Raw genomic sequence first — 17,028 nt, 5'->3', positions numbered from 1 at the left:
AGGCTCCTCTCAGTAGCATGTGAACATTCCTGATCTGGGTGTTCAGCAGATCCTGCTGGCTTCAGTAACCTGGCAATGCCTGGTTCAGCAAAGGGATCAATCCAGATGTGAGGTGACATTTTAGGAGGATGAAACACATCCCAGAGCAGAACCACCATGATGGACAGTGAGTGCTCTTTGTGCTTTCAGGCCCTGCAGAGTCAGTGCCTGCTTTTGCACCAAAGGATGATCTGGGTTTCTCATCTGGAGACGTTGCTGTGGTTGGCACAGGTACTGAAGACCCAAAATCATCCCCTGTGTCTCTCTGAGTTATGAAATGAGGGCAGATGTGCCTTTGTAGGGTGGGAGAAGAACAAAAAGATCTGTGCAATGTTGTAGATCCTTCACAATGCCCAGTTCAATGGGAGCACAAAGAATGATGTCTGAAAGGGTCACAGTTCCTGCATAGACATTCCAGTCTGGAGTGAGATGCTTTGATGTCCCTTCCATCCCCCAGCAGCCTGTGACCCCTGTTCTGCCCTCCAGGTGTTTTTGGGAGCCCTCCTGGCCCAGCTGCCAGCCAGCCCGTGCCCTGTGTGGCCAATGGGGATGCCCAGGGTGCCAGGGAGGGAGCAGAGGCTGCCCCAGGGAGAAGCTTCCAGAACAGCCCTTCCCGTTCCTGTGGCCATGCAGGGAAGGAAGGAGAGGTAAGAACTGCCCAGCCTGGTGGGTGTGGGGGGAAGCCAGCCCTGCTCACACAGTCTGTGCTGGGCCAGCAGGAGTTTCACTGGAACAGCCAAAGCCTTGGGGCTGCTGCTCCTGATTCTCTTTTGGTGGCACCTGGGTGTGCCAGGAGCTTCCCACCGTGCTCAGATCCCTGGAGAGGGGCTGGAAATGCCCTCCCTGGCTCCCACAGCACAAGCAGATGTGGAAGGAGGGATTGGCAGGGTGGGATCAGCTCTGGTTTTCCCCAGGATGAACAAATCCAGCTCCAATCAGATTTTCTAAAAAGCCTTCCTGAATATTTGGCCGTAATCTGGTCTCTGAGGAGTGGTGCTGTTTGTTAAAAACTATTTACAAATGTAAATGGAGCAAGATTTATCTGAGTGAGCTGTGATAGAAAGTCAAAAAACATTGAAATGGAACTTTTTCTGCAAGCCTTTAGAGTAACATCTGAAGAATACTGAAACTTAATGATTTACAGTGTCTTAATTTTCTGATTTCTATTGAACATATGAACCCTTGGCAGGATCAGATTCAAATCAGTAAATTGATTAAATTTTAAAAAACTGAACTTAAATTTAACTGGATTAAATTTTTTTGCTGAGTGTTCCTGAGGCACAAAAAGTGTCAAAAACACAGGAGAGAGAAGGGTCAGATCAGAGAAAATCCTGATTTTCCATGCTGACCTTGGCCAGCATCAGGAACTGGGGGTTCAGTTCTGGGGTAACTTAATGCTTGATTTCTTTTTTGCAGATTAAAGTGACCTTGTCAAAATCTGCTCAGGAGAAGCTGAGGAGGAGGAGGAAAGAAGACAAAGAGCACAACCATAAAGAGCATCAGGAAGGCAAAGACTTGGAAGGGAAGGAAGAATTCCCTTGGGAAAGGATTAGACTGAGTATGAGTGAACCAGAGAAACTCACAGCAGAAAGTGAGGATGAGGGTTTGTCTTAAATGAATATTCCCTGTTCAGTGCTGCTGAAGTGGAAATTAGGGCTGGTAATACTCAGTTTTAACTTGCTTCTGATTGGTTTTATTGTATTTTGGACATTTTCTTCTTTCCTAGGGTTTAGTCTCTGTGGGGATTTACTGACATCACCAAGAAATGGATCTTTGTCCTTAGAAAATGTGGCCTTGAACCCTTCCCTGAAAAGAACCTCCAGTTTGAAGAGGTCCAAGTGTTCATCCTTGCTGGATTCTGGTAAGCTGGGGCAGGAAACTCTTAAAATATTTGGGTAGGTGGAGTGGGACAGTTTCAAAATACAATTTATTTGTGCAGGGGACAGTCCTGAGGTGCTCTGGAAGATCAGTACTGTGGGGCTGGAGGGGATTTAATTCCTCAGGGGGGGTTCCATTGATCATTTTTCATCTGTGAGGGAGTTCATGAAACATCAGAGGCTTTTAGTTTGATCAGGATCTGAAATGATACATGCATTGACAGCACACTGATTCCTCCTGTCCCCAAAACCCTTCTGGGTACATTTTGGCACTGAATTGCCTTTAAAATAACCAGTAGGAAAATGTCAAGAGTAGAACCTCCTACTGATGGTGCTCAAAGGTAGCCAGGGTTTGTCTGGTGTCTCTTCAAGGTTTATGAGTTATTAGCACACTGTGCATCACTTTTTACACTAAACAGCCACTACCTTTGTGTTGGTGACTCTTAAAAGTGAAGGTTGTGTGCAAAATTGAATTTACATGAGTGAAACTCTGAATGATTGGGGCTGTCCCTGGATCCCTGGGAGTGTCCAAGGCCAGGGCTTGGCCTGCCATGGTGGTGATGCCTAGAAGAGAGGCTGGGCAGAGTTAAAGGATAAAGCAGGGATTTGTTCAAAGGAAATAATTCCCTCACAGGAGACACCTTGGGCTGCACCCCAGATGGACCCAGGGTGAGGAGCTCTCCCACTTTGATCAGCTTTGGTCCATTTCCATGTTGGGTTCAGTGTCCAATCCCAGCTCAGGTGATGCAGTCCCACCCTCCCAGGCTGCTCTCCTCCATCCCCTACTTGCACTTTTGGGGCTGGAGCTGCAGCAGTGCCCTTGCTTCTGGGGCTGGAAAAGGATTGAGAGTGCCTGAGGAGAGGGAAAGGATTGTTCTGTGGGGCTGAGGAGAGGGAAAGGATTGTTCTGTGGGGCTGAGGAGAGGAAAGGATTGAGAGTGACTGAGGAGAGGAAATGATTGTTCTGTGTGCCTGAGCTGTGAGGAGAGCTGCTGGCACTGTGTGTGGAGTGCAGAGTTGTGAACCAATGCAGTGCAGGGTCTGGAAAACACAGAAGCTGAAACTGAAGGGATCAGTGGGAGGTGTCCCTGCCCATGGGTGGGATTTCAGCTCCTCCCAACCCAAACCACTCTGGGTCTGGCATCCTTGGCAAACCCTGTTTCCTGCAGCAGCACTCTGTGCGTCAGTGCTGTTTGTTCTGTGCCTGCCTGCAGCTGGCACAGCCACTGATGGTGTGTCCCGTGTCACTGATGGCGTGTCCCCTGTCCCTGATGCTGTGTCCCTTGGCGTGTCCCCTGTCACTGCTGGTGTCCCGTGTCCCTAACGGGGTGTCCCCTGTCCCTGACGGTGTGTCCTGTGTCCCTAACGGTGTGTCCCTGTCCCTGACGGTGTCCCTGTCCCTGACGGGGTGTCCCTGTCACGATGCTGTGTCCCCTGATGGTGCCCCTGTCCCTGACGGTGTCCCTGCCCCTGTCCCGGACGCTGTCCCTGTCCCTGACGGTGTCCCTGTATCTGATGCTGTGTCCCCTGACGGTGTCCCTGTCGGCAGAGGAGCCGTGCCCGGGGCGGGGCCGCTGCCGGGAGCCGCCGGTGACGCGGAGCCCCGAGGTGCTGGACCCGGCCGAGCTGCTGCCCTTCCCCCGGCCCGAGCCCGCCCTGGCAGAGGCGCTGGCACTGCTGGCTGACCACGACTGGTGCGTGCGGGGCTGGGCACGGCGCTGGGCTGGGCTGGGAGCAGGGCTGGGCACGGGGATGGGCAGGGAGGGAATGGGGCTGGGCACGGTGCTGTGCAGGGTGGGCACGGGGCTGGGCGCAGGGCTTGACAGGGTGAACATGGGACTGGGAACGGCTGGCATGGGGCTGGGCACGGGACTGGGCAGGGAGGGCACGGGGCTGGGCAGGGAGGGCACGGGGCTGGGCATGGCAGGCACAGGGCTGGGCAGGTGTGGTACACAGCACAGGGCAGAGACAGCCAGGGCACTGAGTGAGAGAGGAGAGAAGCAGGGTGGGAAATGGATTTGTAGGGAATTTTATAGTTCGGCGGAGGGTTTGCATAGTATGTGTTTGTATGTGAACGAATACATACTGGGTAAATATAAAAGTTTATAAAAATAGGAGTTTTTAAGCCACCTCTCAGTTACCCCATCTCTGGGTCAGAAAAGGACTAAATCCAACAGGGGGATTCAGTCAAGTTTGAGATTAAGGGATCATTGTAAATTAGGGCTGGGAACTGGGCTCCAGAGGCTTGGGCAGTCAGAGTCCAAGGGCTGGGGAGGCACCAGCAGCACCTTCCTGGGGCTCTGTGTGCAGTCAGCAGCCCAGCCTTGGGGCTCTGTGTCAGATCAACAGCCCAGCCTTGGGGCTCTGTGTGCAGTCAGCAGCCCAGCCTTGGGGCTCTGTGTCAGATCAACAGCCCAGCCTTGGGGCTCTGTGTGCGGTCAGCAGCCCAGCCTTGGGGCTCTGTGTCAGATCAACAGCCCAGCCTTGGGGCTCTCTGTGGAATTACCAGCCCAGCCTTGGTGCTCTGTTTGGAATTAGAAGCTCCTTTAGGTGCTCTGTGTGGAATTAGCAGCTCATCCTTGGTGGTTTGTGTGGAATAAAAGCACCTCCCGACTTGGGATGTGCTTACAGAGCTACTCCCTTCAGTGTGGGGAAGGAGACAGATCCTTTAATTGCCACTGCTGCCAGGTGGAGCAGAGCTGGGGTGTGGAACAGTCCCACAGGAAAATACAGATTTGCTTGGAGAGTTTCCTGCTTTGTTTCCTGCCTGGCAGGGTGGGCAGGCCCTGGCACAGGTGCCCAGAGCAGCTGTGGCTGCCCCTGGATCCCTGGCAGTGCCCAAGGCCAGGCTGGACATTGGGGCACCCTGGGACAGTGGGAGGTGTCCCTGCCATGGCAGGGGTGGCTCTGGGTGGGGTTTGAGGTCCTTTTGAACTCAGCCCATTCTGGGATTATTTCTCATTGCTTTATTTTGCCATCCAATTTGTTTGCTATTTGATTCCTTAGAACTCCACACTTGAATATTTTAATGAGACTTTTCAAATGAATGGAAATTAAATACTATTTTTTCACACAGGGAGAAGAAAATTGAAGGTCTGAACTTTGTCAGGTGCTTGTCTGCCTACCATGCCCCTATTCTGACTGCAAAGCTCCATGAAACAACTCTGGCTGTGGCTCAAGAGGTTAAATTTTCCTATCAGAATATTCCACTGGCCCTCTGTGTGTATATATGTATTTTACAGCTCTCTGAAGTGATTTATGCTCACCTCTGGTGAGTTTTCCTCAACTGAGCAGTCTCAAGGATGATTTGAGACTCAGAGGCTGAGAAAATGTAGATTTTAACTTTATAACATTTTTATGAGTGTGTATTTTAATTCTCACCCATTGTGAATCAAGTTAGAAATGTGTTTCTCAGTTGCTTGTAATGTTACTTAAAATGACAAAGGGCAAAGATGAATATTTATTTTGAAGTCTCTCTGATCAACATTATTCATTGTTTTTTGGGTTTTTCCTGTGTGCAGGTCAAGAATTTACGCTCAGGTGTTTCTCGAGCTGCTGTGGTCTGTTTAGGGGATTTGTTCACCCACCTGAAAAAGAGCATGGATCAAGAAGTAGATAATGCAGTAAAAGTCCTTTTGCACAAAGCTGGGGAATCCAACACTTTTATAAGGGAAGAGGTAGACAAGGCACTGAAGGCCATGGTTAATAATGTGACTCCAGCACGTGCACTTTGTTCTCTTATAAATGGAGGGCAAAGGTAATTCCTATAAAGACTTTATAAAGAATATTGTGAATAGAGTAATTTATCAAATGTAGGCTTTTTACCATCAAATCAGAGTACAGTAGACAGAAATGTGAAAACCAGTAAATCAGCTGTGCTAAACCTCTACCCAGGGCAATGTGTGTTGGCATAAATTGAATTAAAGCCCCTCTGTTCCTTTCTGTGCATTGTGTAAGAGGTTGGCTGTTGATTTAGGTGTACTTTCTGGCTGTTTTGCATCACTTCGGTGATTTTATTTGCTATTACTGTATATTCTTAGGGAGCTGCTGTTTTGCTTTGCCTGGTAAAGCTGACATAATGTTCTTTCTTTTCCTCCTTTGCTCTGCAGTCAGTTCCTGCCTTGGCCACTTCTCAGCACCTCTCTTTATTTAGAAAACTGATTTATAACTTCCACTTCTCTAGCTGCATCTATCGTGCTTGATTCCTCCTCTCTAGGCTGAGCCTTTGTGTCTGCATTTTAATTTCCTTCTCAGTGCCATTCTTTTGTGGAGTTAATTCCCTTCTTTCCCTGGCCCTGATCAGTCTGTTTTCCTTTTCCATCCTCATTCACTGCTCACCACATCTGAGCCACCCCCTGGTGCTTCCTCTCCTCTCTGCCAGCCCTTGGTGACATTTCCAGGCTCCATTTCCCTTCACGACACTTTTCAGGTGCTCCATTCAAAATCTCTCCACAGATTTCCTGCACAGCTCCAACCTTCAGAGCTGCAAATGTTCTCTTTTGTTTCCTGGGCAGCTGCTTGTTGGGGATACATGGATTCTGTCTCCTGACAGCTCTGCTGCACTTCCCTGCTCTGTAAACTGAGAGGCAGAAGTCAGCCTTGGGATTTCCATTCTTTATGAATGATTTGGGTTCAGACTGATTTGGGGTGGATGTCCCAGCCCTGGAATAGTCCAAGGCCAGGCTGGACAGGGCTGGGAGCAGCCTGGGGTAGGGAAGGTGTCCTTTTCCATGGATTTGTGACCTCCCGACACAAAGCAGGCTGATTCCATAATTGTGTGAATTCAGGAGCAGCAGGCAGGAACTGCCCATGGCTTCATTCACACCAAGGGGCAGTGCCCTGTTGGGTTCTCCCTTCTTGGCCCCAGAGCCCCTTGGCCCTCCTGGGCAGGGCTATCTCTGCCAGACCTCCCCACCTTCCCTGAGATCCAAACTCACCTGCTCAGGGCTTTTCTGTAGGGATTTGTCCCCTCCGCTTGGTGAGTTTGTGCGGGTTTTCTGCTATCTGAGGCATCAGAATGAGCTGAATACTGCCTTTGGGCACAGATTAACCTGTTCACAGCTCACACTTTGCCAATTCATGGAGTACAGGATGTTTTTAATGGATCACACATCAGGGCATGGCCTAAAGGTGCAGCTTTTCTAGGCCTGGCTTTAGGAAGCTCTGGCCATGGAAAGCTCCTGGAGCACAGGCAGCTGCAGCTCAGAGGCTGTGACAGGAATATGGAATGACCCTTCAGAGGGGAAATCTGTGTCTCAGTAGGAAGTGAGAAGGATTGTCTGGCACAACTGTAATTCCACAAGGGATCTTCTCTCTAAGTTGGGCTGAGTTGCTTAAATTCACCACAACACAATCCTTCAGTTATGGTGTCACTTACAATTCATGGGACCTCTTAAATGCACCTGGTTTCTGCTCAGCTCCTTTCCAGCCCTCTGTGATCATGGCTCTACTGCTGGCAGCCTGACTAGACAGAAATACTGATTCTTCATCATCTCCAGAGTTGGGTTTGACTTTGCCAACAAGAATAATTCCAGTGGGAGGTGTCCCAGCCCATGGCAGGGCTTGGAACAAGATGAGCTTTGAGGTTCCTCCCCAACCCAGTCTGGGATTCTGTGAGCAGAGTCCTGATCCAAGAGCATGATTCCAGGATAGAGCTGAGAGTGGTTTTACGTCAGGAATTTTAAAATCCTGTTTCTTACCTGTATGCACTGTGTTTAACTCTAGGGTGTTGTGTGCACACAAATGTTCTCCAGCCGTTTCCATGAGCAGGGGCTTGTTTGCTTCATGGAGTGAGGTCTCTCAGCCTCTCAATTCTTGTTTTCCCCTTGAAAGTGCAGCAGGAGTTACAAGTTGTCCTCAAAGTAGCATTTTTAATCCAAATATAAAATTGGAGATGTTAGAGTTTGCAGGATTTTGTTCCTGAGCACAAGTGGGACCAGCTGGGGCAGCAGGATTTAGATAAAAGGATCATTTGCTGCACGAGTTTGAAAGCTGATTCTGGCTGTTCTCTCCCTTGCATCAGCACAGGTGTTTATTTTGTGCAAAGCAGGGATCAGGAGACTCCTGCAGGATCTTTAGGAGTCGATTGAACTCTGCTTTAGTCAATTTTAAAGCGACATCAAGTCAATTTGCTTTAGTCAGTTTTAGTCAAGTGCCCAGGTGTGTCTCTGAGTACAGGGGCCGGTTTGTCATAGAGCTCATCAAGAGAACAGTCATATGCTTTGTGAAATGAAATTATCTAAATGAAAGCTAGAACTGAAACTCTAACCCCCCTGCCTGAGCCCAGGGATTGCTGGAAGGTGTCCCCGGCTGTGGCAGGGCTGGCAGGGATGGGCCCGGGGGTCCCTTCCAGCCCATCCCCGGCCGCAGGGTTGGTGTGGCCGGCAGGGCGGGTGGCTGTGAGCGGCCTGCAGGCTGGGCTGTCCCTCAGGCCGTCCCCCTCCCTCTGTCCCTCCCAGCCACCTGCACTCGGCAGTGAGGAGATGCACGGCCCAGCACGTGGGGGACATCGTGCAGCGCCTGGGCCCCGAGCGCCTGCTGGCCGCGGGCCGGCCTGTGGCTGAGCGGCTGCTGCCCGCCATGGCCCAGTTTGTGCAGGACAGCTCCCAGCAGACACGGTGAGTGCTGCCTGGGGACGGGGACTGTGCCCTGGGGACGGGGACTGGCACTGAGCCCTGTGGTGTGGGGAACTGTCACTGAGCCCCTGGGGTGTGGGTGAGCACTGCCTGGGGACGGGGGCTGTGCCCTGGGGACGGGGAGCTGTCCCTGGGTGTGGGGTGTGGGGAACTGTCACTGAGCCCCTGGGGATGGGGAACTGTCACTGAGCCCCTGGGTGTGGGGTGAGTCTGTCACTGTGCCCTGGGCTGTGGGGTGAGTGCTGCCTGGGCATGGGGACTGTCACTGTGCTCTGGGGATGGGGACTGTCACTGAGCCCTGGGGACAGGAACTGTCACTGAGCCCTGGGGATGGGGACTGTCACTGAGCCCCTGGGTGTGGGTGAGTGCTGCCTGGGGACAGGAGCTGTCACTGAGACCCTGGGGTGTGGGGTCAGCACTGCCTGGGGACAGGAACTGTCACTGAGCCCCTGGAGCTATGGGGTGAGCACTCCTGGGGATGGGGAACAGCCCATGGGGTGTGGGGTGAGCACTGCCTGGGGACACAGCCCTGCTGCCTCTGGAGCTTTGCCCTAGGGGCAGGATGGGTTAGGAGGGAAAAGACTGGGGGAACAGTAAGGGTGAATGGGCCTGGAGCACCCTGGGCTAGTGGGAGGTGTCCCTGCCCCTGGCAGAGGTGGAAGGGGATGGGATTTAAGGTCCCTTCCAAACAAACCTTTGAGTGCAGCTGCTATCCCAGCACTGGTGGGACTGTCAGGGTGGTGCCTGTGGCAGCAATCACCTGGATACCTCCCACACACCCTGGCTGAGGAGGAGAGGGGCTCACAGGATGTGCTGTGCTGGGCACAGAGGAGAGGCAGCCACAAATGCTTCCCAGCTCCCTCAGGGATTCTGCAGCCCCTGCCCAGCTCCCTCAGCCTCTCCTGGGGCTCCATTCCCTTCCCTGGACACAGTCTCCCTGCGCCTTTCCATTTTGGAATAACACACCTGGAATGACAAAGCCAGTCCCTGTTCTGGATGTCCTGGTGCTGTCCTGCAGGTACTATGGGAGGAGGATGCTCTTCTGCATGATGGCTCATCCTGACTTGGATAAAATCCTGGAGAAGTTTGTGCCCCCCAAGGATTTGCCTTACATTAAGGAAACTGTTGGCAGCCTACGAGAGAAGGTGTGTGGGAAAGCTCTTGTGTAGCACCTGGGCAGCTGGAGGTGTCCTGGGGACTCTTGGCTGTGGACAATTGCAGCACTGCAGCCACAGTGATTCCCTGTGCTTCCCCCGGTCCATGAGTTCCTGCTGTGCCTTTGTGCAGGGCCTGGGGGAGATGCCCTTGGATACAGCCTCAGCCAAAGGGAGGCGTTCCCAGACTGGAAGCGTTGGACATTTGAGGTCGTCCTCTACTTGCAGAGATGCTCCCATCATCCCAGACAGGTAATGAGCTCCATTACCCTGTGAGGAACCTGGCCAAGGGGGGAGCACAGAAACCACACAGGGCTGGGAAAGTTAAACATCCCTCAAGGAAAAGCAGAGTCTTGATCTAACTGTTAGTGACTGGAGAGCAGTGACATGAATATGGTGATTACAGCAGTTATGATGGGCTACAGGTAACAGTTAAGGCATAGATTGGTTCTGCTGTATGAAGATGCTCAGCACAGAAAAGTCTATAATGCATTGTGACCTAAACTAAGGGTGTCCAGGGCTGCCTGCAGCTGGAGCTGACAGCTGTGGGCACAGCTCTGTCACCCACGGCCCTGGGCTGCTGTGACACCTTGGGTACAATAAACTGCATTTGGAGAGCCCCTGGAGTCCCACATCCCTCATTCAGGCTCTTGCATGGATCCATGAAACATGAGCTGCCATCAAGGCCAGGTGGGACAAACCCTGGGCTCTGGGGTCTCAGGATCACTGTGGGGAGGCCCTGTGGTGCACACAGGTGCAGGATGGTGGGAAGCTGTGTGGATTAATCCTGCCTCAAGCAAAGACAAACCCATCCCTGGGGCTGCCTCTGCTCAGGGGCCTGGCTGCCCCTGGATCCCTGGCAGTGCCCAAGGCCAGGTTGGACATTGGGGCACCCTGGGACAGTGGGAGGTGTCCCTGCCATGGCAGGGGTGGCACTGGATGGGATTTGAGGTTCCTTTCAACCCCAGCCATTTCATGGGTTGTGATTGAATGAGCTGAAAAAGAAGCACCCCCAGATTAAAAGCGAGCCAAAACCTGCATCCAAGAACACAGAGTTCAGAGGGCTGTGACTGCAGTGTCTCTTCAGAACCAGATTTCTTTAACACACCCTCCACAGTCCAAAATAATAGCTGGTTCTACATTTACTGATCAATTTCGATTGCTTGTTCTATTCCCCATTCAAGCCTTGTGTTCAGGAATTAGGAGTGAGGTCGTGACTGCCTGGACGGTCTGTAAATACTTGAACAGAGAGGTGATTCCACAGGTTTTTTAATTCTTTCCATGACTCCCTAATGAAATCAGGTGCCACAAGAAATTTGTTAAATATTCTAGGAAGAGCTATTGGGTTTTCAGCTCAGCATGGAGAGATGCTGCGGTAACAGCTGCTCTGGGGTCAGCCTTGAAAGTACTCTGGGAATAAAGATTTAAATTACAATAAGTTTGGGGGGATTGTGACCCACTGATGTAAGGGAAGTTCCTAATTGTTCCCAGTCACAAAACCAGCTGCATTTGGAGCAGAGAGGATATGAGACTTTGGGAACAAAATTACTATTGGGTGATTGTGTCAGTGTTCACAGGGGTCTTATATTGAAGGAAGAGATGGAGATCTGACTCTATATTCCAGAAGGTTGATTTATTATTTTATGATATGTATTACATTAAAACTATACTAAAAGATTAGAAGAAAAGGTTTTCAGAAGGCCAGCTAAGCTAAGAACAGAAAGCAATGACTAACAAGGGTTTGTGGCTTGGACAGACAGTCTGAGCCAGCTGGGCTGTGGGTGGCCATTAATTACAAACAATCACATGAGACCAATCCCAGATGCACCTGTTGCATTCCACAGCAGCAGATAACCATTGTTATCAATGCATTTTGTTCCTGAGGCCTGTCAGCTTCTCAGGAAGAAAAAATCTTAAGGAAAGGATTTTGCATAAAAAGATGTCTGTGACAGGTGATTTCTTTTCAATTCACCACATTTAAGGTGAACCTTTGTGTTTACTTCTGATACTTGCACTTAGACGAGAAGAGAATGTGTGGGACGAGCCTCCCGTTCCAGCTCACGGAACAGCATTTCCCTTTCGCACAGGGACTGCACGGAGAGCCAGGAGGCCCCTCGGAGAGCAGCCCCCCGCAGTGCCCTGGAGAGCGAGGAGTACCTCAGGGACCTCGTGGGCTCCCTGAACGCCAGGGATTTCCGCGAGCGCATCCGCGGGGTGCGCCAGCTGCTGCTGGACACGGAGAGCAGCCCGGGCCCGGTGCTCGCCAACATCGTCAGGGTAACAGCACTGTCCTGCATGGAGGGTCACAGGGGTGACAGTCCCCTCTCGGGCTGTGGCTGGATGGTCACAGGGGGTGACAGTCCCCTCTCGGGCTGTGGCTGGATGGTCACAGAGGGGTGACAGTCCCCTCTCGGGCTGTGGCTGGAGGGTGACAGGGGTGACAGTCCCCTCTCGGGCTCTGGCTGGATGGTCACAGGGGTGACAGTCCCCTCTCGGGCTGTGGCTGGAGGGTCACAGGGGTGACAGTCCCCTCTCGGGCTGTGGCTGGAGGGTCACAGGGGTGACGGTCCCCTCTCGGGCTGTGGCTGGAGGGTGACAGGGGTGACAGTCCCCTCTCGGGCTGTGGCTGGAGGGTCATAGGGGTGACAGTCCCCTCTCGGGCTGTGGCTGGAGGGTGACAGGGGTGACAGTCCCCTCTCGGGCTGTGGCTGGAGGGTCACAGGGGTGACAGTCCCCTCTCTCAGGCTCTGGCTGGAGGGTCACAGGGGGTGACAGTCCCCTCTCTCAGGCTCCCAGAATCCCAGCTACCAGTGGAACAAAAGGGCCACAGCACAGGCCTGGGGTAGAACTCAGGGTAACATGGAAACCAGTCTGTGATTCCATGATTTCTGGAATCTTTGTGCTGTTTTTCACACCACTCTTGGGTAAATACCAAATATGGAATAGCTGTGAAAAAAGAAGAAAGGATTAATGTAAAACTGTCTCTGAGTAGTGTTACAAGTTTGTGTGTGGGAGAAGGTGAGGAAAGTGTTGTGCCAAATTTACTGTGCTAAAGCTCAGGATGAGGGTCCTGTCCAATAGGAAAGGAGGTTCTATAGGAGAAAGAAACATCCAGCAGTTATAAATTAAAGACAAATACAATGAAAGGAAACCAAGCTTGTCCTCCAGCAGTGCCATATCTTTGTGTGGAATGATGGAATTGTGCTCTGGAACCTCCTGGTGTCCAATCTGTGGATGGGTTTGAAACTTTCAGACATTCCTTGTGCTGAACAGAGCCATGTCTCCCTAAAAATACTGGCTGGCAGGAACTCTGGGTCACAGTGAGTTACTGTGCCAGGAGTCACTGCACTGCAGGGCTTCAGATCAGATTAATGCATGGGGTTAAAATAGCAAATCTGGTTCACTTGCTCACAAATCATCCCAGGTGTTTGCATATCCCAGAATTCCAGAATCTAGAGTGGTTTGGGTCAGAAGGGACCTCACAGAACATCTGTTTCCAGCCCCTGGAGCTAGCAGAGCCATCATCGAGGTGGCCAGTTAAAGGGCAGCACTGAAGCAGGCAATGACCTTTGTTGATTCCCAGTTCCATGGCTGCTGCTTTGATGCTTTTCCAGATCTTCGATGCTTTCAAGCCTCGCTTGCACGACTCCAACAGCAAAGTGACCCAGGTGGCTTTGGAGGCCATGCACAGGATGATTCCACTGCTCAAGGACAATTTGTCACCTGTGATCAACATGTTGATTCCTGCCATAGTGGACAACAACCTCAACTCCAAAAACCCAGGGATTTATGCAGCTGCCACAAATGTGATCCAGGCTCTATGTCAACACTTAGGTGAGCAAATTATTTTCTCTTAATTTGAAACAGTTTTAATTGTGGTGATTAAGTTGCAAATTGAAAGTTTTACTCTTTCCAAGAGTTGCAGAGAGTCAGAGTTGCTACACTGTAAAAATCATTGGGTTTATTCTCACCACACAAATCACCTTGATACTGCTCAGTAGTGCTTTGGTTATTTTTCCATAGCATTTTCTTATTTACCTTTTCCCATATTATGTTTATTTCCAGATAAATTAATTTCCATTTAGGAATTTATGTGTTTTGCTCTTTGCCTTTAGACACCTCCCTGCTCCTGCAGCCGTTCTGCACAAAAGCCCAGTTCCTGAGTGGAAAAGCAAAGCAGGACCTGACAGAAAAGCTGGCTGGTAAGGTGCTGCTGTCCTTTGCTTCTTGGGTTGGTTGGGTTCTCTTAATTAGGGAAATTATTGCAAGGTGGAGGTGGGTCTGTACCTTCCCTTCTGTCTCAGGAGGTTGTGCAGCAGTTGTCACATTTCAGTTCCTTAATGGAAATTGGAGCTATTGCTGACAAAACAAAGGATTAGTATCAACATTAGTGTTATATAGTCAGATGGAAGATCTATAACTACCTGGAACTTATAAATATTTATAAATATATTAAGGATCTAATTTAAATGTAAATACCTCATCTATTTAAATACCTTAAGGATGAACATTTATAAATACCTTAAGCATATAATAATTTTAACATGGCACTGTATTCCCTCTCCCAGTGCTCATTCCCTCATGCTCTTGCCAGGAGTCAGAGTGGTTGGGGTTAAAGGGACCTCAAACCCCCCCCAGTGCCACCCCTGCCATGGCAGGGACACCTCCCACTGTCCCAGGGTGCCCCAGTGTCCAGCCTGGCCTTGGGCACTGCCAGGGATCCAGGGGCAGCCACAGCTGCTCTGGCAATGCCAGCCCAGCCAGGAATTCCTCGAGAAAAGCTGAATTTCCATGCTTGAAATGAACAAGGAGTGTCTTTATGAGGAATATGCTTGAACCAAACATTTCCTTGGCTCATTTTCAGAGCAGTTCTGTGTGAAATGGAACTCACTAACACAATGAACAGGCTGTTCTGGAAATACCCCTAAATTTGAGGGTGTTAAACAGCCTTTAAGCAGTCCCTCTCTTGCTGGGATTTCTATATTATATATCAGAAGAGGCTGTTCTGTCAGAAAGAGAAATATTTGCTAATGAAACACTGAATTAATTCGTGAGGAAAATATTTTATCCTATAAACATATATATTTATTTTATACATATTTTATATGTATGTGTGCAGGACCAGAAGCTGGACTTGTGATCCTTGTGGATATTCCATCCACAGGATATTCCATCATTCTATGATTCTATATTTACAGTATAAGGCTGCTTTTTTCTTAAATATCTACTGCTTATTTGTGAGATAGAGGGGAAATTGGAAATACCAGACCTTACACTGTGAAAAATAAAGGTCCTCATGAGAATCCTAACTGAAAAAAACCCAACCTAAAATCTCCTTTATTTCTTTGAGTTTTTTAGCTTAATGGAAAAGTATAATTATCCGCAGTCCTGCTGCTACTGTGTGAACTCCTGGGAGGAATAAAAGGAGTGGTTGTGGGAAAATCTCGTATTTTTTATGGGAGCTGATGATGTTGCAACTGCAAACTTGTGTACAGCAGCAGTTTGAGGAGATGATTTAAGGGCTTTTAAACCCCTCTCAAAGGCGGGGATCCCATAGAAATTGTAATTTAAATGAATATTTTATTGGAGAGCAAGTGCTGGAGCTGTACCCCCCTCAAAGCTGGGGATCCCATTGAAATTATAATTTAAAGTAATATTTTCTCGTGGCAGAGCTGGTGCCAAAGCTGTACCCCTCTCAAAGGCAGGGATCCCATCACAATTGTAATTTAAATCAATATTTTCTCCTGACAGAGCTTGTGCTGGGGTTGTACCCCTCTCAAAGCTGGGAGTCACATCTAAATTGTAAATTAAAGGAATATTTTTTGCAGAGCTTGTGCTGGAGCTGTACCCCTCTCAAAACTGGGGATCCCATCAAAATTGTAATTTAAATGAATGTTTTCTTCAGAGTTGCAAGATGCTGGAGCTGTACCCCTCTTGAAGGTGGGATCCCTTTAGGAGTGCCACTGAAATTTGTGTTTTCTCCTGGCAGAGTTGGTGCCAGAGCTGTACCCTCTCATAGCTGGGGATGCCATTACAAGTGTCACTGAAATTTGTGTTACCCTCTCATAGCTGGGGATGCCATTACAAGTGTCACTGAAATGAGTGTTTTCTCCAGGCAGAGCTGGTGCCAGAGCTGTACCCTCTCAAAGCTGGGGATCCCATCAAAATTGTAATGTAAATGTAATATTTTATTGCAGAGCTGGTGCCGGAGCTGTACCCTCGGAAGCCCTGTGCCGTGGAGCAGAAGGTGCTGCCCGTGCTGTGGCACCTGCTGGGCAGCTCTGCGGGCGGCGGCTCCGTGCCCGGCCCCCGCACGGCCACGGCCGCCTTGGCCCAGGCGCTGTGGGCACAGATGGGCCCCGGGCTGCTCGCCCACGCCGCCGCCCAGCCCCCGCACATCAGGAAGAACCTGGAGGAGCTTTTGGAGACGGGAACGTAAAATTGTGAAATGGCTGTCCCCAGGTGAAGCTCCAGCACCGCCTGAGCTGGGCACGTGGACGGACGGTGCTGCCGGGACACGGGCAGGAGCAGGCCTGAGCTGGGCACGGTGCCTGAGGGAGAGCCCCAGAGCCGGGCTAGGCTGGACTGCACCGGGAGAGACACCGGAGCCAGGCTGGGAGAGCCTGGCAGCTGAACTGGGCTGTGCTGGGAGAGCCTGGGGAGCTGAACTGGGCTGTGCTGGGCCAGCCTGAGGGCCTGAACTGGGCTGTGCTGGGCCAGTCTGCAGGCCTGAAGTGGGACAGTGTGCGGGGCTGAACTGGGCCATGCTGCGAGAGCTGTGCTGGGCACTGTGGGGCTGGCTTCCCTCATTGTCACCAGCATGGCCATGGAGGAGCCGCTCCAGCCCATCTGTGCTTCCCTCCAGAGGCTCCAGTCCAGGACCTGTCCCTGGATTGCCCGTGAAGAACCACACGGTCACATCAGCACTGCGCTGTACATGGAGAAGTGGAAGAGAGTCCTGGACACAGGGATGCAGTGCTGTTTGTGCAAAACATGTATTTTTGTACCCCCACAGGCAGTGGTGCAGTATTTGTTGTCTCAGGGCTGGGCAGTGGGGAGAATGAACCCTGACCCTTCTCCAGCTGCGGGCTCTGGACACATTGGACTTACAAATAAAGGGATTTATTTCTGTACAAGGATGTATTTCTGCAAAGGGCTGGGGAGGACGGGCTCAAGAGCTGCTCTGCTCAAAGAAACTCAGTGACAGTGGCTGAACACAAGCCCAGGCATGCCAAGGTGGGCAAGAGGCCAAAGGCACCTGGCCTGGACCAGGAATGGTGTGGCAGCAGGGCCAGGACAGTGGCTGTCCCTTGTGCTGGCACT

The 17,028-nt window shown here is 50.8% G+C and overlaps 1 protein-coding gene across 3 annotated transcripts in view; it reads left to right on the top strand.

The window, feature by feature from the left end:
* The window catches only part of TOGARAM1 (TOG array regulator of axonemal microtubules 1), a 30,368-nt gene extending 13,533 nt beyond the window's left edge, over positions 1–16,835 (top strand). The window contains exons 8-21 of one of the 3 annotated variants that reach the window (XM_058026946.1): positions 190–270; positions 526–686; positions 1,456–1,630; positions 1,766–1,900; positions 3,466–3,610; positions 4,993–5,098; positions 5,438–5,673; positions 8,375–8,533; positions 9,570–9,696; positions 9,839–9,957; positions 11,793–11,982; positions 13,320–13,539; positions 13,821–13,907; positions 15,903–16,835. In XM_058026946.1, coding sequence (XP_057882929.1) covers positions 190–270; positions 526–686; positions 1,456–1,630; positions 1,766–1,900; positions 3,466–3,610; positions 4,993–5,098; positions 5,438–5,673; positions 8,375–8,533; positions 9,570–9,696; positions 9,839–9,957; positions 11,793–11,982; positions 13,320–13,539; positions 13,821–13,907; positions 15,903–16,144 — 2,183 coding nt within the window. In that variant the 3' untranslated portion in view covers positions 16,145–16,835. Of the gene's footprint in view, positions 1–189; positions 271–525; positions 687–1,455; positions 1,643–1,765; positions 1,901–3,465; positions 3,611–4,992; positions 5,099–5,437; positions 5,674–8,374; positions 8,534–9,569; positions 9,697–9,838; positions 9,958–11,792; positions 11,983–13,319; positions 13,540–13,820; positions 13,908–15,902 lie in introns of all 3 variants that reach the window. The other 2 variants (XM_058026945.1, XM_058026947.1) reach the window with 2 other exon arrangements.
* Positions 16,836–17,028: the final 193 nt, after the last annotated feature.

Source organism: Melospiza georgiana, chromosome 6, assembly GCF_028018845.1.
Source record: "Melospiza georgiana isolate bMelGeo1 chromosome 6, bMelGeo1.pri, whole genome shotgun sequence".
Taxonomy (NCBI): domain Eukaryota; kingdom Metazoa; phylum Chordata; class Aves; order Passeriformes; family Passerellidae; genus Melospiza; species Melospiza georgiana.
This window is presented reverse-complemented; position numbering and strand designations above follow the sequence as displayed.